The sequence below is a fragment of the Trachurus trachurus genome (genome assembly GCF_905171665.1).
Source record: "Trachurus trachurus genome assembly, chromosome: 19".
Classification (NCBI taxonomy): domain Eukaryota; kingdom Metazoa; phylum Chordata; class Actinopteri; order Carangiformes; family Carangidae; genus Trachurus; species Trachurus trachurus.
Window position 1 is genome coordinate 11,716,678 of NC_139913.1, and position 17,051 is coordinate 11,733,728.

Below are 17,051 nucleotides of genomic sequence, written 5' to 3' on the forward strand. Positions count from 1 at the left end.
AAGACACATTTTGAAATTAAATCGCAATATGACCTAGTGCAATATCCAAACCACAGGAGCTGCTGTTTTGTTTTGTGTCATAATACTGTTTTGCAATGTTGGCAAGTACTAAAACTGATATACTGAAATGAAAATCTATCAAATGTAAACGAGTAAGATGCTAGTGTTATACATTTATAATTATTATCCTGACGTATAAACTGGATCAGCCAGAAATGTATTTTCACCTGTTTACAACACAATAATAATGAGTCATAAACAACCATGCTAATAGCCCTAAATAAACCTCAAACCTGAAGGAACGTCTTTATCTTCCACTGATTCCTTTTTTAAATGTTATTTTATCATTAGTTTGATTAAATTTAACTTAATCTAATATTTTTTATTTCTAATATGTTATCAAACTTTAAGCCAAATGCTAAATAGTTTTAAAAGCAGTTTGAATCTTGTTTGGACCTTACGCAAAGACACATTTTGAAACAAAATCGCAATATGATCTTGTGCAATATCCAAACCACAGGATTCATTTTTTGGTTTTTGATGTAGCCTAACTAAAATGTGTCACAACCTGGTCACAACACTGTTTTGCATTGTTAGCAAGTGCTAAAATTGATATATTGACACGAAAACCTGTAAAATGTAAGAGAATAATATAGTCTTATAAATGTATAATTGATATTGAGACAAACTGGATCAGCCAGAATACTTTTTTTTTTTTTTTAATCTGTTCACAACATAGCCTAATGAGTCATACACAACCATGCTAATCGGCCTAAATAAATCTCAAGCCTTCAGGGAACATCCCCAAATGTTATTTTATCATTAATAGGGTTTAATTTTACTGAACTCAATCTATTTTTTTTATTTCTAATATATGTTTTTATTAAACTATAAGGACTGTTGTGTTGTGGTGGTAATGCACCAGAGCAGACTTTGGTATCAGCAGAGAATTTCTAATATTGAGACTTTTTGGCGGCAGATCCATGGTAGTTCCTTCCTCCAGACCAGAGCGGGGAGGAGGCAGCGCCCTCTGCCGGCCAGAGGCGTCGCCGCCGAGGGGGAGGAGCCGCTCGGCAGCTTTATAAAACCGCCTCGACCTCCGAAAGGAAAACACAGTCCTGAAAAGACAGACAGCAGCGGCTGACACTGACCGGGACATCTCCGAGCAGGCCCACCGAGTATCCTCACCTCCAGTACCGGGTCAACCGAGCTTCAACCGTCCGGTGTTGTTTTTGTTGTTGTGTTTGTTGACGTCGCCAGAAAAAGAAAAAGAGAAAGGAAAGAAACCCCTTGGGGAGGAGGACGCAGTTTGCTGCCGCTGGATCTACACTGCAGCCTATCTGAACCTATCTGCGCAGCACACAGCAGCGGAGAGGCTGAGAGAGAAAAACCAAAACAACAACAACAAAACAATAACAACAACATTATCGCAGCATCATTGTTTACTTTAATAACAAAATGCCGTTTTCAGTGAACGGCTTCATCCTCTACGCGCTCGCGCTGCTGCTGCTGTGGAGGGCGGAGGAGCTCGCGGAGGCTTGCAGCTGCGCTCCGGTGCATCCGCAACAGGCTTTCTGCAACGCCGATGTAGGTGAGTACAGCACCGGGGACTGTTGTTGTTGTTGTTGTTGTTATTACTGCTGTTGCTGTTGCTGCTGCTCTTGTTGTTATTGTTGTTGTTTACCCAGCCCATGTTGTTGCTCTGGAGCTCCAGCGGCGGTGTTGTGTTGTGTTGTGTTGCACTCAGCAGCTCCGGTGCTTCGCTGAGCTGAATGGGCTCTCACAGGCTGCAGGAAAACCGCTGGAAAAAGCCTTGAAGGTGCAGGGTGTTGCTCCTCAAGGCCATGGCCCAGACAGTTTGCATTGCATTGCATTGCATTTAAGGCTGCACACTTGCAGCAGACAGGCATTTTTGTATTATTTTTTGTCATGTCATGTTGACTAGATTTGAGCTTTTGGGACCATTTAGGAAACAGAATTAGGAGTATTTGCACAAATTTGAAGGGGCTACATGCATAATTACATATAATGTCTTTATAAAATTCATATCAACACAACAATAACATCGCCTATGATAACCTAAATGAACTTTACAGCAGTTATCTCCTGATTTCACTGCAATATCTCAGTTTATAAAAAAAAAAAAAAATGGGGGGACGACATTGTCATATCTCAGTGCACTATGTTTGTGTGTTAGTCGGCTCCCATCACTGGACATAATGTCTCGGCTCTGAAGCTCTGAGTGTGTGTGTGTGTGTGTGTGTGTGTGTATGTATGTGTGTGTTTACCAGGCTTCACCCTCGGCAGCTCCGGGACGCAGCAGCAGCGTCTCCTGGCTTTCACAGGGCAACGTGGCACAAGAGAGAGGGGAAAGAGACAAGGAGGGAAAGAGCAGAGAGGAGGACAAGGGATGGAGAGAGTGAGGAGGAGAGGGGGGGGGATTGAATCTCAACCACAGAATATGTCACACCGCGAGCTTTCCTCCTCCTTTTTTTTTTTTCTTTAAATTTCCATTCCTGCCTTGTTTCTTCCTGCGAGGGGTGGTGCTGGGAGGAATTACAGGAATGTTGCTGGGATTTTCCCAACTTTGGGACACACACTCACACTCTCTCCTTCTCTCACACACACACATAGACTTCCACAGGCCTCATATAGACAACAGTGGGCCTGCTGCCCTTGCACGGCCGACTTTCTCTCTCTCACACACACACGCACACACACACACGCACACACACTGTGACATCTGGCTGTCAGTTCAGGGCGTGTTTCAGAGGAAAAAGTAATAAAAGTCACGGTCGAAGTTAAAATATGCATGGTATCCCTGAGAATGGGAGAGTTCAAGACCACACTACTCTGGCTGCATCTTTTTTTTCCTTCCTGCTTTTTTATTTTATTTTAATTTGACTTTACACAAGCGCAAGTGTGTGTGTGTGTGCAGTTGTGTGCATAAGATGTGTGTCTGTAATTTCCTATTGCAAAATGACAACTCTACTTTCAAGGTGTGACTCAATCTCTCGCTGAGGTGGCAGGTCATCAGAGACAGGATGTCTACCGGCAGAGGTGTATTTGTGTTTGGTGTGTGTGTGTGTGTGTTGTTTTTAAAGGGTGTGTGAGTCAACAACAAGGCTTTCATCAGTGTGTGTTTGTGTGAATGTGTGTGTGTGGGTGCGTTTAAAGGCCAAAAGCGGCAGCAGTGGCCGTCGATGTCATTGTCCGGTGGTGGTGGTGGTGGTGATGATGATGATTTCATGGCGGATCTGAAGATGACACTGTGTGGGTTTTTTTGTTTGGGGCTGTGGGCAGAGGAGACACACACAGGCCTGAGATCAGTTTTGCAAAGAAGAGTCAGAGAAGAGTCGGTTGTGTTGTCTTGTCTGGTCTGGTTGTGCAGAATGCGCATGTGGGCAACAACAACAAAGCGACACTGTCAATAGTTATGTGGCCTGACAGTTGGGATTTGTTTGGGTGAAATGGGATCTCAGTCTTTACTTCTTCACACACACACACACACACAACCAGCAGCATGGATGAGTGTGTGTGTGTCACCTTCTGTTTTTCATGCTAACCGATGCTCTAGGTTTAGACCACAGGCCGTAAAAAAATCGAGCAGTGTCATGCACTCACCGCACACAATTACACACACGCACACACATGTACGGAGACAAACATCCTCTTTTCATATAAATCTGTTGCCCACAAAGGGGAACTTCCCCACAGCCCGGCCCTGTCAGACTGTCCTGAGGCTGGGCGCCGTGGAAGACCAGCGTCACCCCGCTGTCTGTCTGTCTGTCTGTCTGTCTGCAGCAGCAAAACAGAGCTGGACATGCAACAACACATGCACACGTCTCCATTTATGGAAACACAGACATGTTTTCTTCATGAAAAGTACTTAGCATGCATCATAAGAAAAACAGTGGCTAGAAAAAGAAAAAAAGAAAAACCCCAAAACCTCAAGTTGCCCTGTTTGAAAATGAATCACAGCATCTGTTTTAGAGGGTGCTGGATGGATGGATGGATGGATGGATGGATGGATGGATGGATGGATGGATGGATGGATGGATGGATGGATGGATGGATGGACAGATGGATGGATAGATGGATGGATGCAGCTGGTTTACTTCATATCAGGTGTGTTTGCATAAACATTTGTGCAAGGTTCCCGCTTGTGTAAAACCTGGTTTAATACTGTCGTTAAAGGGACTACGAGGAGTTTGCTTTTGGTTATAAAAGAGTCTCATATTAATGTGGAAGAATCTACGTTACCGTCACTTGTTAATGGGTAAATTTTCGATAAATATATCGTTTTGTGTTTATAGTTATTTTGATATTATTATTTAGTGGATGACTCACCCTGCAGCATTTCCTAGTTTCAGTTTCCCGGACGCTGCCCGACGGATCATGGGAATAACGCCGCCAGATCGCTAGTTGGCATTGTTTATGGTCGGGACTACGACAGTATCTGATCATCTTCGAACCTCCGACTTTCATTCTTGATGAATGAAAACATTCTTGGCAAATGGTTTCACTTTCGTTCGTCTTGCGCCGGTCCAAGAATTTCATGGTGCGCGCGGAGGCTCAAGGGAAATTTAGTGTGAAAATTCTTCGCTTTCCGAAACTCTGCGTAGTCCCTTTAATCAATAAACCCAATTAACAGTGAAAACAGTGAAAGGATGACACTAGTAGTTCTACTACTAGTTCTCCTCAGTGTTGTGGAGCGTTTTAGGCTCTTTCAGCTCATTGTTTTTCTTTCCCAGCCTTCGAATGCGTTGCTGTCATTCGCTGTCATCCGGCCCGTCACTGTTGCTTTCAGCTCTACCTGCGCTACAGGTGCTGTTAGCAACCAGCTGGTGAACACAGTGCAGCATTTAGTGCAGCTGTAGAGACGGACATTTCCTTCTGGAGACCTTAGAAACTTTTTTAAAAAAGCAGCTTTTCATCCCCTGTCTCATCATAATGCAGGCAGAAACAAACAAAGAGTGGACATTAGATTTACATCAGTCAAGCCGCCTCTTGATACAAATCTAATGTTGCTCTAAATATGACAACTGTTTGCACATCAACAAAAAAAGGTGATGATAGATCAGTATTGTGTTTACATCTCGTTCCACCGCCTTCAAATGGCCAAAAAGTCAATTAATCCCACTATTATTGTTATTATTATCATTATAAATGGTTGAACAGGTGATTATTTGACATAAAAGGTGAATAGGTTGGAGATTCAGTAATTCCTGCGTCTCAAATGTGAGAGTTTGCTGCTTTTGTTTGTTGTAGTATATCTTAGTGAATTGAACGCTCTTGTGTTGCGGTGGTCACTTTGGCTTTTTCTTGACATTTTATAATCAATATTGAAAAGAAAATCGGCAGCTGCAGATCAGTAAAATAATCAACAATATAACTTGAAACACAAATTGGTAATAAAAACTCACAAAACACAAAAATCAGCTGATATTGACCCTGACAGCAATACCTGTATCATGGAAGACCTCACCGAGTGAAACCAGAGCTTCACTCACTCGCTGCGCAGCCAGGTCTTCATCCAGATGTTGCCAGAGGTTCACGAGCGTCGCCAGCTGAACGGCGATGTGAGGGCGGCTCGGTCCGTCTGTGTGGAGATGACAGGTTAAACAGAGGGACCCACATAACGTCTGGAGCTCAGAGAAACCACATCAGGAGAGCCGGGAGATGATTTGGTGGTCGCTGGAGTATGAAAAAAGAAATGGATAGTCATGCGGTGTTGGTGGGGTTGGGGGGGGGGGGGGTGGGCACTTAGGATGTGGTGTGTGTGTGTGTGTTCATATGGGGTTTGCATGGAAAACATTGCGTAGTGCAACTGATACGCATGTATAAGTCATTAAGCGTCGCCCTGGTCGGGAGGGTAGAGGAACAGGCGAAATGTGGGTCAGTTGGTGGTTTATGGTGGAGGGGATGGGGATGGGGATGGGGATGGGGATGGGGGGGGGGCTCTCAGTCGCTGATTGACTGACTGCTGCTGATCAGATGACTTTGGGATCAATGTGCAGGGAAACTCGGCTCCACGGTGTCGTCGTAGTCGTAGTCGCAGTCGTGCTATTTCAGCATCATCATCATCATCATCACCCTGTGTAGTCTGCTGCTCCTGCCTCCGTAACAAGCTGTTTAGACTGCACCGGATCATCAGCTCTGGCTTTATTGCAGAGGGGGTGGTTGGTGGTGGTGGTGGTGGTGGGGGGGGCTGAGGAGTAAACATGTCTGCAGCACCGAGGTGGACAGATAAGCTCTCATAACAGCAATCCAGTGTGAATAGCAGGGTAATTTCCCCTCTGTATTGTGTCCTGCTGCTGATTCTTTTGCTCATTAGTTTGTGGCTCAGAATGAGGTCAGGAAATGAGAGCGGAAAAACTGGGAGGAATGCAGGAGAGACGCCAGCCAGGTATACTGCTGCGTATGTGTGTGTGTGTGTGTTTATGTGTGTACTCTGGCTGCTGCTGCATATTTGCATAAGCATCAGAGTGGAACCTGAATGCAGAGGTCCGCTGCTGGTGAGAAACTGGGGTTGGTTTCTCTTGAAGCACTGGGAGGGATTATTTCACAGATCCATTGATCAGTAGCTAGTAATGGCTCAGTTTTCTATCCTCCCCCTGAGAACTCTGGGTTGTGTTAATGTGCTAATCTCTGAAAGCTAATCATCATCATCATCACGTCATATCTTTATCTACTAGAAAGATATTAAACCCTCATTTGGCCATTCATATGAACTCCTTCATCTCTTTCATGTTATTTATAAGTTAGTTATTTATAATTTTTCTTTAGGGAGGGAGGGATGTATCACATTTTGATTTTGGAGTTTCTGCCAAATCCACTGTTCAAGATTCAGCCGAATCTGAAACAGAATACCTGTCTGTTGCTGTCTGCAGACTCTGCCGCCATGCGAACGTTCATACTCAGTCGGATGACTCATACAAAATGCTTTAACAGTGTCATTGCAAACTTGAACATATTATATAGTTCGACTGGAATCACCTTCTTTTGTCTTAAAGGTACCATCCCAGGTGACTCATTTTTGGTAAAACTTTGACAAAATTATAAAAATCTGAGTATATCTGGTAAGTATTAGACAGTAATCGATTACATAAGTGATTTGACATATCAATGATGAAATTTGATCATCTGTGTAAGGAGCAGGGGCCAAACTTTCAACGTGCTTAGGGCAAGCGTAGGGTTCGATCAATGTCATAAGGTTCAGCAGGAACCAAACATTCGACCCATCAAAAAGCCCAAAATTCGTCTGAATCCGAAACCAAATCTGTATTATTTCACGTCTTTGGCCACTTGGGGGCAGCACAACAGTCTGTTAACACAACATTGACCCATGATCGTCATAAAGTTGGCAGGATTGTGTTAACAAACGGTTAACATCACGGCAAACCAGTAATCAGGCCCAATAATCAGTGACAGATATGATAGAAAAACTAGCGCATATGATGACGTGATGGACAGGAGGACGAGAACATAGTGTTGTTTAAACATGGAGATACCAAGCACATATTTTTTCTGACAGGAAGGACATTGATAGTGTTTCAGAGTTGTTATTGATATGAAAACATTTAAGATTATCAAAGTAACTGGGAGAGGAAACTGTTCAGCTGGAGCACACCGGCCTCTTCGCTCTCTGTTTTTGGTCTCCACCAGTTTCTGTCTTTTTAGCCGCTAAATGCTCCACGATGTTTAGTGCTGAGCAGGTGTTTTTTCTTTTTTTTTTCTTTAGTTGCTGTGATCTGACATCAGATATTAACTGCATTCAAACGAGACTGAACCACATCAGCAAAGTTACATTATCGTTGTAAAAAAAAAAATCAAAGCCACAGGCTGAAAGACACTAAAACGCTACAACAGACTTGCTTCCCATCACATGCTGCCGTTGTTCATTCAGAACAGTTTTAAGAACTGTAGAAAAATACACTTCATTGGTTTCAAGTGCAGATCTCTGCACCATCACCACCAGACCATTTCCACTAATTAAACTATAGAAATAGAAAATGGGGCACTTTTCATACACTTTCCAACACTTTATAGACCAAATTAAATAATCTGCAGACTCATAGTCGTTAGTAGAGCTCTTGGTGCGCTCCTCGTCAGAAAATCATTTGAGGGTTTACAATTTTGGTTGTTGATTATTAATCGTTGAAGTCATTTATCAGACCCAATTACCAAATATTTACTAGTTCCAGCTTTCCAAATCTGAAGTTTTGCTGTTTTATGTCATCGTTAAGTTTGATTAATACTTTTTTTTTTTCTTTCTTATTTTATTTGGCTAATTTTTCTGGCGTTTTATGGACTAAATGATTCATTGATAATGAAAATAATCATTAGTTCCAGCCCCCAAGTGCAGAAGCCGTAGTTACTTGTGCAGAAAAGCATGCACTCTGGGACCGGGGCGGGGGATGAGTGAGGGGTGAGAAGGGGAAAAGGAAGTAACGAGGGAAGGAGCAGAAAAACGAGAAACGTTATAAACGCTGGGAGCCATGAACCCCCCATATTTGTGTCTGCTCCAAACCATAAACTGAACCCAAGGGTGTAAGAGCAACAGCAGTCGACTGTGTGTGTGTGTGTGTGTGTGTGTGTGTTTATCTACGTGTCCTCTGTTCCTGCTTATTTTATGTTTTTTTTTCTCTCTATTGCTCATATTTTCCATTCTGAATAAATGTCCTAAGCATAGCTGAAGCTTGATGTAGTCAGTCAGGCCATTTAAACACACTACACACACTGCACTAGTAGCTACACACACACACACACACACGGTGAGAAACATGCCCCCGGCCAAGTCTTTCTCTGTATCTCAGCTTCCAAGTCGTATTCTTATTCCTTAATTCTGCTCTTTTGATGGTTTCCTGGTCGTGTTTGTGTTGCAGGCCAAGCGCCGATGGAAACCGGTACTTTGGGTTTTCATTGACGGGACGGGACTGTCGATGCTGCTGAAGCCCGTGTTGTTGTCGGTGCCATGGCTCAAAGACTCGAGGCAGCTCTGGCTGTTGCTGTTGTTGTTGTTGTGGCTCTGGTCCATGGTCCTTTTATTTATTTATTTATTTATTTTAGCCTAAGAGCTGGTGGATAGGAATCTGGAGCCGTGGTTGTGATTCAGTGTCATCGCTCCTCAGTTGAATCACATCATGATGTCATGGTTGTATCTTTATCTTTAGAGAGGTAACGGGCCTTTAACTTTAACTGATTGTTGTCATTGTTGTTGTTCAGTCTGACTCGTTTTCACTGGAAGAATTGTTTGATCTTTTTGCTGATAGACATCTAAAAAAAATCCACTACATCCTCCATGACATCACTCACAGAGCGGGCCGCTTCGCCGTCGCCATCTCGGCGGTACCTGGGCAAAGAGGAGGGGAAAATGTGACCTTAATGAAAATTTAAATGAACATGAGGAAATTAGCTGTGGATGTTTTTGTGTACCAGGCTGTAAACATGTTTATTTCTGCCGTAAAGTTGGTTATTTTAACATGGGAGTCTGTGGTGAATGACTCGACTTTGGAACCAGACTCGACTGGACGTTTAGAGGAAGTGCAGGTTTTGGTGTTTTGCTTTTTTGCTTCAAAAACATGAATTAATTGATTACCAGGGAAGTTGCAGGTCAGTTTTCTTTTGGTTAGAAGTGTTAGAGCTGTTACGTTGATCAATCATATAAAAAAAGTTGTTTCTCATGCCAGACATTTGTTTGGGTCGTTCTCTCGACTACATTTTAAACGGACTTATCTGTGGATTTTGAACCATCTGTCAAATAAAACAAAACATTTGGAGACCTAAACATGTGATTTTTTTTCTCATTCAATGTCTCATGATCAAACAGGAAAACTATTTGATTAATCAATAATGAAATGGATGGATTTCGATCTGCAACAATTGGTTGATTGACAGAAACAAAAAAGCTTAACTTCCAGAAATTTCCCTCTTTCAGCAAATTATATTCTATTTCTATTCTATTCTGCTTTTCTGTTTGACATTGTGGGTTTTTTTTGGGACACATTGAGAAAACAACAGCAGATCAATCGGTAATGAAAACGTTCAATCTGACGCCCTGTTCCTCTCTGTTTCCTTCACAGTGATCCGAGCAAAGGTGGTGGGAGAGAGGGAGGTGGACTCAGGGAACGACATCTACGGGAACCCTATCAAGAGGATCCAGTATGAGGTCAAACAGATCAAGGTAAGTCAAGTCAAGTCAGCTTTATTTATAGAGCATATTTACAAATGTTGACCAAAGTGCTTTACAATTATGTGCAAAACAAGAACAACAATGACAAAAGGGGGAAAAAACTGAGAGAAAGAACATTTAAAAATAGGCAGTAGAAAATAGATTAGCAATCAGAGGATGATGGAGTATTAATACTATGCCGAATCAAATGCAATGGAAAAGAGATGTTTTGGGAGGGTGAAAAATGAACTGAATGTGGCAAATTATTCCATTGTTTTGGTAAGAACAATAGACAGTAAATATTTTAAATTCAGATTATCTCAATCTCCTCCTCTCTTCCTGACCTGTGACGTTTTGTTTGCTCCAGATGTTCAAGGGGCCTACCGAGGACATCGAGGCCGTCTTCACTGCCCCTGTGTCTGCCGTCTGTGGCGTCACCCTGGATGCCCCCGGCAAGAAGGAATATCTGATCTCAGGTCTGTTTCTGGAGCGAAAACATCCCTTTTTGGTCACTTAACTGATGAGTTTGTGACAGATAAACAGACAGACAGATGGGAAAGTCACAGCGTTTCACAGACAGACAGATAATCGGATTCGGAGCTGCAGGTGTAAACAGCCGGGCAGACAAACATGAGGTTAGATAGACTCCGGTGTGCCATTTTGCATGATGGAGGAGTGACTGTTTATGTTATTATGGGTAATGATACGCTGCTGGCTACACTGGGAGTGACCTTGTCTGTCGTCTCGGGCTCTGGGGAGATGTAAATGTAGAAAACTGTTGAGCTCCTCTCTCTCTCTTTTCCTGCTCGAGGTGAGACGACCATGACGTGAAAGTGTAATATTTCACTCTGAGGTAAAACTGTACCCTGAAGGGAGTGTTCGCTACATGCACCGTCCCTTAGTGACTGTGTGACCTTGACTTTCACTGGTGTATTCTTCAGGCTGCATATTTATATCTGCATAGCATTTAGCATGACTAGCTGTGTGAGCCATTTTTGTTAAGTAACCTTGAAAACACCTGTAAGCAATATTTATATATCAACAAAGGATCACTCTGGCTTTATGGAGCTTTATAGCAAAGTTCAGCTACTGGGTTGTGTTTTACATCATTTTTTTTCATCACAGCCAGTTGTTTACATGGCAAAACTTTAGAAAAACACACTTTCCAAACCTTAGAAAGGCAAAATTAGCAATAAAGTGGAACATGTTACACCTGTAGAGCAAAGATATTTACCTCCTGAGGTGGTTGAGACCAAAAACAGAGCAAAAAGTGAGTGAACATTGAGTTATTCTTGGATGCAGATGTTGCTCTGTATTGCCTAGATTTATAAATGAGTATATAGTATAGCTTTTATTTGTATTTTACCTTGTTTTAGTGATTATTTTGATTGTCTTAACTTTTATTTTTAATCTATGTTGCTAATTTATGTTGTTTTCCTTCTGTTATTTAAATCGCTAACCCAGGATTGTAGCTACATGTAGGACCTATACTATGTTGTGCAGCACTTTGGATAACTGAGGTTGTTTTTATATTTGCTATATTGAGTTGAATAAGTAACTGTTTGCTAGTAGCATCATTTGTCAATTTAAAAAGGACTAACAGCCTATGTCATACAGACTACAACTAGAACTGATTTTCTATAAATAACACAAATGAGATACAGGCCTTTATGCTAAGCTAAGCTAAACTATGATAACCTGTAAACTCTGCAGCAGCTCTCCATGAAAATGTGTCGAACTGTCCCTTTAGCGCTTGCACGCTGAATCTGGCCGGTATTGTGATTGAGAGCTGCAGTCGGCGGCAGCAGCAGTATGAGACATCGTACAGCGAGTAGAGGAGACTCGGAGGACCATGATGTCATGCATGCTCTGGTTTCCCCATCGCAGACTGAGATGCACCCGCAAACACTCGCCCCTAATTACATAGAGTTGTAAGGAGAGGAACTGCTGAAGCCAGCATTTCCTGTCTCTCCCAGACTCTGTGTTTCTTTTTTTTTCTCTCTCAAGATGTAGGACGGGGCCAGCGAGGAAGAAAGTTAACTTTCTGCCGAGCGGGGCATCTTTTTAAAGTGACTCATGCTGTCTTCGGTTTGAGTCAAGGGTTAATTTAAGTTGGAAGGGTTGCAGTGAAACGTGAGTCAGTCCCGTCTGCGAGGACATCCTGTGAAAGACGCTCAACATGTTGAGAACTGCTCTGCAGACAGATAGTGGTGAAGCGAGGAGGACGCTGCCTCTCCAGATCTGTAAACTCAACTTGAAATATCTTCTTGTTTTGACTGCCTCGAGCCGTGCGTGAAACATAAACTGCAGTTGTGCTCGAGGACAGGTGGTCTGTGTTGATGCCTGCAGGCACCAGTCTGAGAAGTAACAGATTTTATCAGCTCTTATTTGTCTTACTCGTTTTATTTTGGGCTGTGACCTTTTGTCCAATGAGAACATTTCTATTGAAGCGTCAGGAGCTGGGTGTTAGTGTACGGACCTTGTTATGTCTGAATTGTCACGTGTCTGTCATTGTGACGCATTTTATCACTGTTTTGTTCCACAACAGGCAAGGCCGAGGCCGGCGGGCGCATGCATGTGACCCTGTGTGATTACATCATGCCCTGGGACTCCTTGAGCACCACCCAGAAGAAGAGCCTGAGCCAGCGCTACCAGATGGGCTGTGACTGCAAGGTAAGGCACTGGAAGGCGCTGTCCTTTGCAAAACTGTTTATCTTCCCCGACTTCAAAAAACAACCAAAAAAAAAAGTGCTGCAGTTATTTCCCGTCTGGAGCACAACAAAACCAGACATAACAGTCGAAACGAGACGGGACATGAGCCAGAACAACAACAAACACACGCACTTCTACTATTTCTCAACCCATCGGAGACTTAATGAACATCCAAGAAACTACGACTTGTTTTTGTACTCGCTGGCTCCTAGGAAACTAAGTGGACAAGCAAATACAGTGGCATGCGACAGTTTGGGCAGCCCTGATCACAATTTCTGTTAATGTGAACAGTTAAACAAGTGAAAGATGAAATGATCTCCAAAAGACATAAAGTTACAGATGACACATTCCCTTTACATTTTAAACAATACAACTTTTTATTTTCATCTTTTACACTTTCAAAATTACAGAAAAGCAAAGGTTTGGGCCTCCTGCATAGTTAGTAGCTAGTCACCCCTCCTTTGGAAACGATCACAGTGTGTAAATAGTAAATATCTTGACTGACTTGGTCAAAGTTATTTGAGAGCTCAAGTCTCCTGGGTTTCCCTTTCTTTTGCAGGCTGCTGCTTCGTTTCCCCTCTAAAACTGTAGTCAAACAAAAATAATACACTGATATTGATTAAAATATTGTTTTTATGTTTAACTTTATGCATTTTGGAGATCGTTTCATCTTCCACTTGCTTAACTGTTCACATTAACAGACATTGTGACCAGAAACTTTTGCATGATGCCACTGTATGTCAAAATATCAAACTGCCACTAACTTCTGCAAAAAATCTCACCAGGTTTCTTCTAGTACCTGTTTGTTTTTGTTTTTAAACTTCTCCTGATAATGAACAAGTTGTGAATCTGTTTCCAGTGCAGCCAAACAAATTAATGTCACTTCCAATGAAGACTGTTGTTGCCTTTCTCAACTATCTGTGATCTGGTTTCATGTGGTGTGCAGCACAGTGCAGGTAGTTTCCCACACATCGGCAGCAGGACACAGTGAAGTTGTTGTTCTTTGTTGAGCCTGTGGTTTGTGTTTCACATCTTGACACATTAATCAGGAACAGTTGGCATTAACAAATGTGTTGCTCTTCCTGTGATTGCATCACAAAAAAACCCTCAGTTCACAGAGAAACAGATTCAGCCTGTGTTCAGAAACTGAGACTTAAAGAGGAACTATGCAAGATTTTTACCTTTAAAAATCACCAATTTATTAAACAGCTTCAGAGTAATTGTGATGGTTAAATGTGTTATGAGGGAGAATAGAGGCTCTCTGCCTTCCACCCAGCGTCTCATGGCCGAAAACCGACCATACAAGCTCAGAGCCTCCAACCTGGTGTCCCAGATCTCGTATCGGCGGCATCACAACATGTATCCCATGATCTTTTATATATGACAGATAAGACTACACAAATATAAACATTGTAACACGTGTATCATTAAAAAAAAAAGTTATCCACTGCACCCCGGTCGGCTTTGTTGAAAACAAAAACAAAAGCACATGGCCAGGAGGGGAGGAGGGTCGGTAAAACAGCGAAAAAGCGACCGGACGTGCATAGTTCCCCTTTAAAATGAGCCGTCAGGACTTCCTGTAACTTTATGATGTCACAGCAAAGCAGTCACAGCTCTCGGCCATGTTTCCACCATCCAAAATTTGCAGATTTTTGTTTTTACCTTGAAATCTGATGTATTTTAATTAGATCGCACAGAAAATATTCAGCCAATAAGAAGAGAAGCGCTCTCCTCTGATTGGCCGACTGAATATGGGAACTTTAAATTCTTATTTTTCTTATCTGCACTCATGTTTCAGTACAGTTACCGGGAGACCGTTTTGTGTGTTTTCTGCAGATTGTGCGCTGCCCCTCTTTGCCCTGCGAGATCTCAGCTCCTGAGGAGTGTTTGTGGACGGACCTGATGATCGAGAAGCAGGTGCACGGGCGCCAGGCCAACCACTACGCCTGCGTGAAGAGGGCGGACGGCTCCTGCTCCTGGTACCGCGGCGTCGCACCGCCCAAGAAAGAGTTCCTGGACGCAGAGGACCCTTAAAAGTCACTTCGACGACACACACACACACACGCGCGCGCCTGACTGCCCACTGCACAGCCTGACGAAAATAAATGTAAACGATTCCATTGAAATGAAACATAACAACATCAGGCAAAGTGATTTTTTTTTTATTAAAAAAACAAACAAACAAAGCTAATGTAAGTGAAAATTACCCGCTGGTCTGAAAACAACCTCTTTGCAGTCAGTTTAAGCAACATGAAGCCACTTCCAGCCTCAGCTTTGCTCAGCGCTAACTGACTCAGAAGAGGCTCAGAGGTTGTTCTCAGACACAGTGTCTGCAGAGAGAACAAACAAATATAAAACAAAAGCAACAAAAACGAGAAATAGACTGGTCGAGTGATGATGTAACTTCCTCCTGAGGCTGGCGTCAGGAGGATTTAAATTCTCGTTGTTGAGACAGAGCACTTCCTGCCCGGCAAAGCTCTTTAACAGCTCTGCTCTCCGACTCAATCGCAATCAATCAATCAATCAAACAATCAAACAATCCCCGATCTACGATGACGATCATTCGTTACCCATTGTGTTTCTACTTTTTATTATTACCTCATTCTCCATTTTTATTCCAAAGCCAAATTCCAAGTTGCCTTTTTTTTAAAAGATGATTGTCTCCTCCTTCTCCCTCTCCTCCTCCTCCTCCTCCTCTTCTTCTCTGCGAACACTATTAGTTTTACTGCTTCTCTCATCTTCTTCTCTGCTGGGAACTGTTTGGCCGGCCCGGTGACATCGGACGCCCACGGCATGTTTTCTACTCTTTCTTTAAAAAGAACATGATTCATCTCGCATGGCTGATATGTTCTGGTTTCATTCGGTGAAATAAAATCCTCTCTCGTAGTGTTTTTTTTGTTTTGTTGTTTTAATTTCGCAGCCTGTGACAGTCGCAGGCCTCACTGGACCAGTCTATGCTGTGTGAAGATGAGCGCTCGAAATTAAAAACCTGCTCGTGAGGTAAAATAAAGAAACAACCGCCCCACAGTCCAATCAGAAATATCCCCCTCCTTCCTTCCTTTCTTCTTCTTCACGCTCCTCTCTCCCCACTATGTAGCTGTACAGTACCTATGCATATACTTTTGTTGTTATTTGATAATTATTATTTACTGCATTAGAACTAGATTTGCACTTTTTGAGGATGAGTTCCAGTAAAGACAAGAGCCTGAACACTCTGATGTGACAGTTATTATCTTTCGCCCAGACCGACAGATCCACCTCAGGTGCAGATTTTTTTTCTTTTTTTCTTTTGCCTATTTTTGAGTGCTTTTGGTGACCCATATCCACAAAACGCAAGCTTACTTAACTTGCTATCTTTGTCATAACGGATAAACTAGTATTTGCAGTGAAAGAAAAAACAAACAAAAAGAAAAAAAAGTGGCGTGTGAGAGGTTGGGATATAAGGGATCTTTTTGCAGATTTTATGTGTGAAAGAGAAACAAAAAGAGCTCGTGGGATGTTAACTTCAGTGTCTTTGTATTATCTGTTGATTGTAAATGCAAACAGCAGTTTTCACGGTTTTGCCAATATACTCACTCTCTCGCGGACATTTCATCTCATGAGTAATAAGGTCCTTTAGACGCTTAATGTTAGCTTTGACTTTGTCTTTCCTGCTCCTCCCCAAGTTATTAATGAAAGCTTTATCGCTGTCCTAGAAAGCAAGTTACTCAATCAAAGTTTACAGTGCTGTTTTATACACCTCAAGCTACATTAACAAAAAAAATTATATATATGATGGAGTATTAGAGGCATAATTTAAAAGTAAACTCTTTCCATTTTCCATTACTTTGTATTTTTTCAGTGTTATTATTATACCTGTCATGATTTTTTGTGTGTTCTCGCTGTCTTATGTCTACGATGTCTTTAGCTGTAGTGTCGAGTCGAGAAGGTCCTCTTGCGCTGGAATAACGTGAGAGAGAGTGAGAGAGAGATGAATCCTTTTTTAGGGAGAGAAATGAGAAATGGGTACCTTGTGTGAATAGAGGACTGTGCATGTGTTTGATGCTTTGTGTAAGTCCGGGCGAAGGACAAAATATTCAGTATTATCAAATAAAAACCACACGTTTGAAAGAACTTGAAGGCTTTGTGACTCATTTTGACTGTTAATTGATAAGTTTTGGATTTT

At 42.3% G+C, this 17,051-nt stretch overlaps 1 protein-coding gene across 1 annotated transcript; it reads left to right on the forward strand.

Moving 5' to 3' along the window:
• The first annotated feature begins 1,106 nt into the window (after positions 1-1,106).
• timp2a (TIMP metallopeptidase inhibitor 2a) lies at positions 1,107-16,849 on the forward strand. Its single transcript, XM_083994560.1, has 5 exons — positions 1,107-1,591; positions 10,086-10,186; positions 10,542-10,650; positions 12,723-12,847; positions 14,723-16,849. The coding sequence occupies exons 1-5, from the start codon at positions 1,459-1,461 to the stop codon at positions 14,918-14,920; spliced, it is 666 nt and encodes a 221-aa protein (XP_083850686.1). The 5' UTR covers positions 1,107-1,458; the 3' UTR covers positions 14,921-16,849.
• Positions 16,850-17,051: the final 202 nt, after the last annotated feature.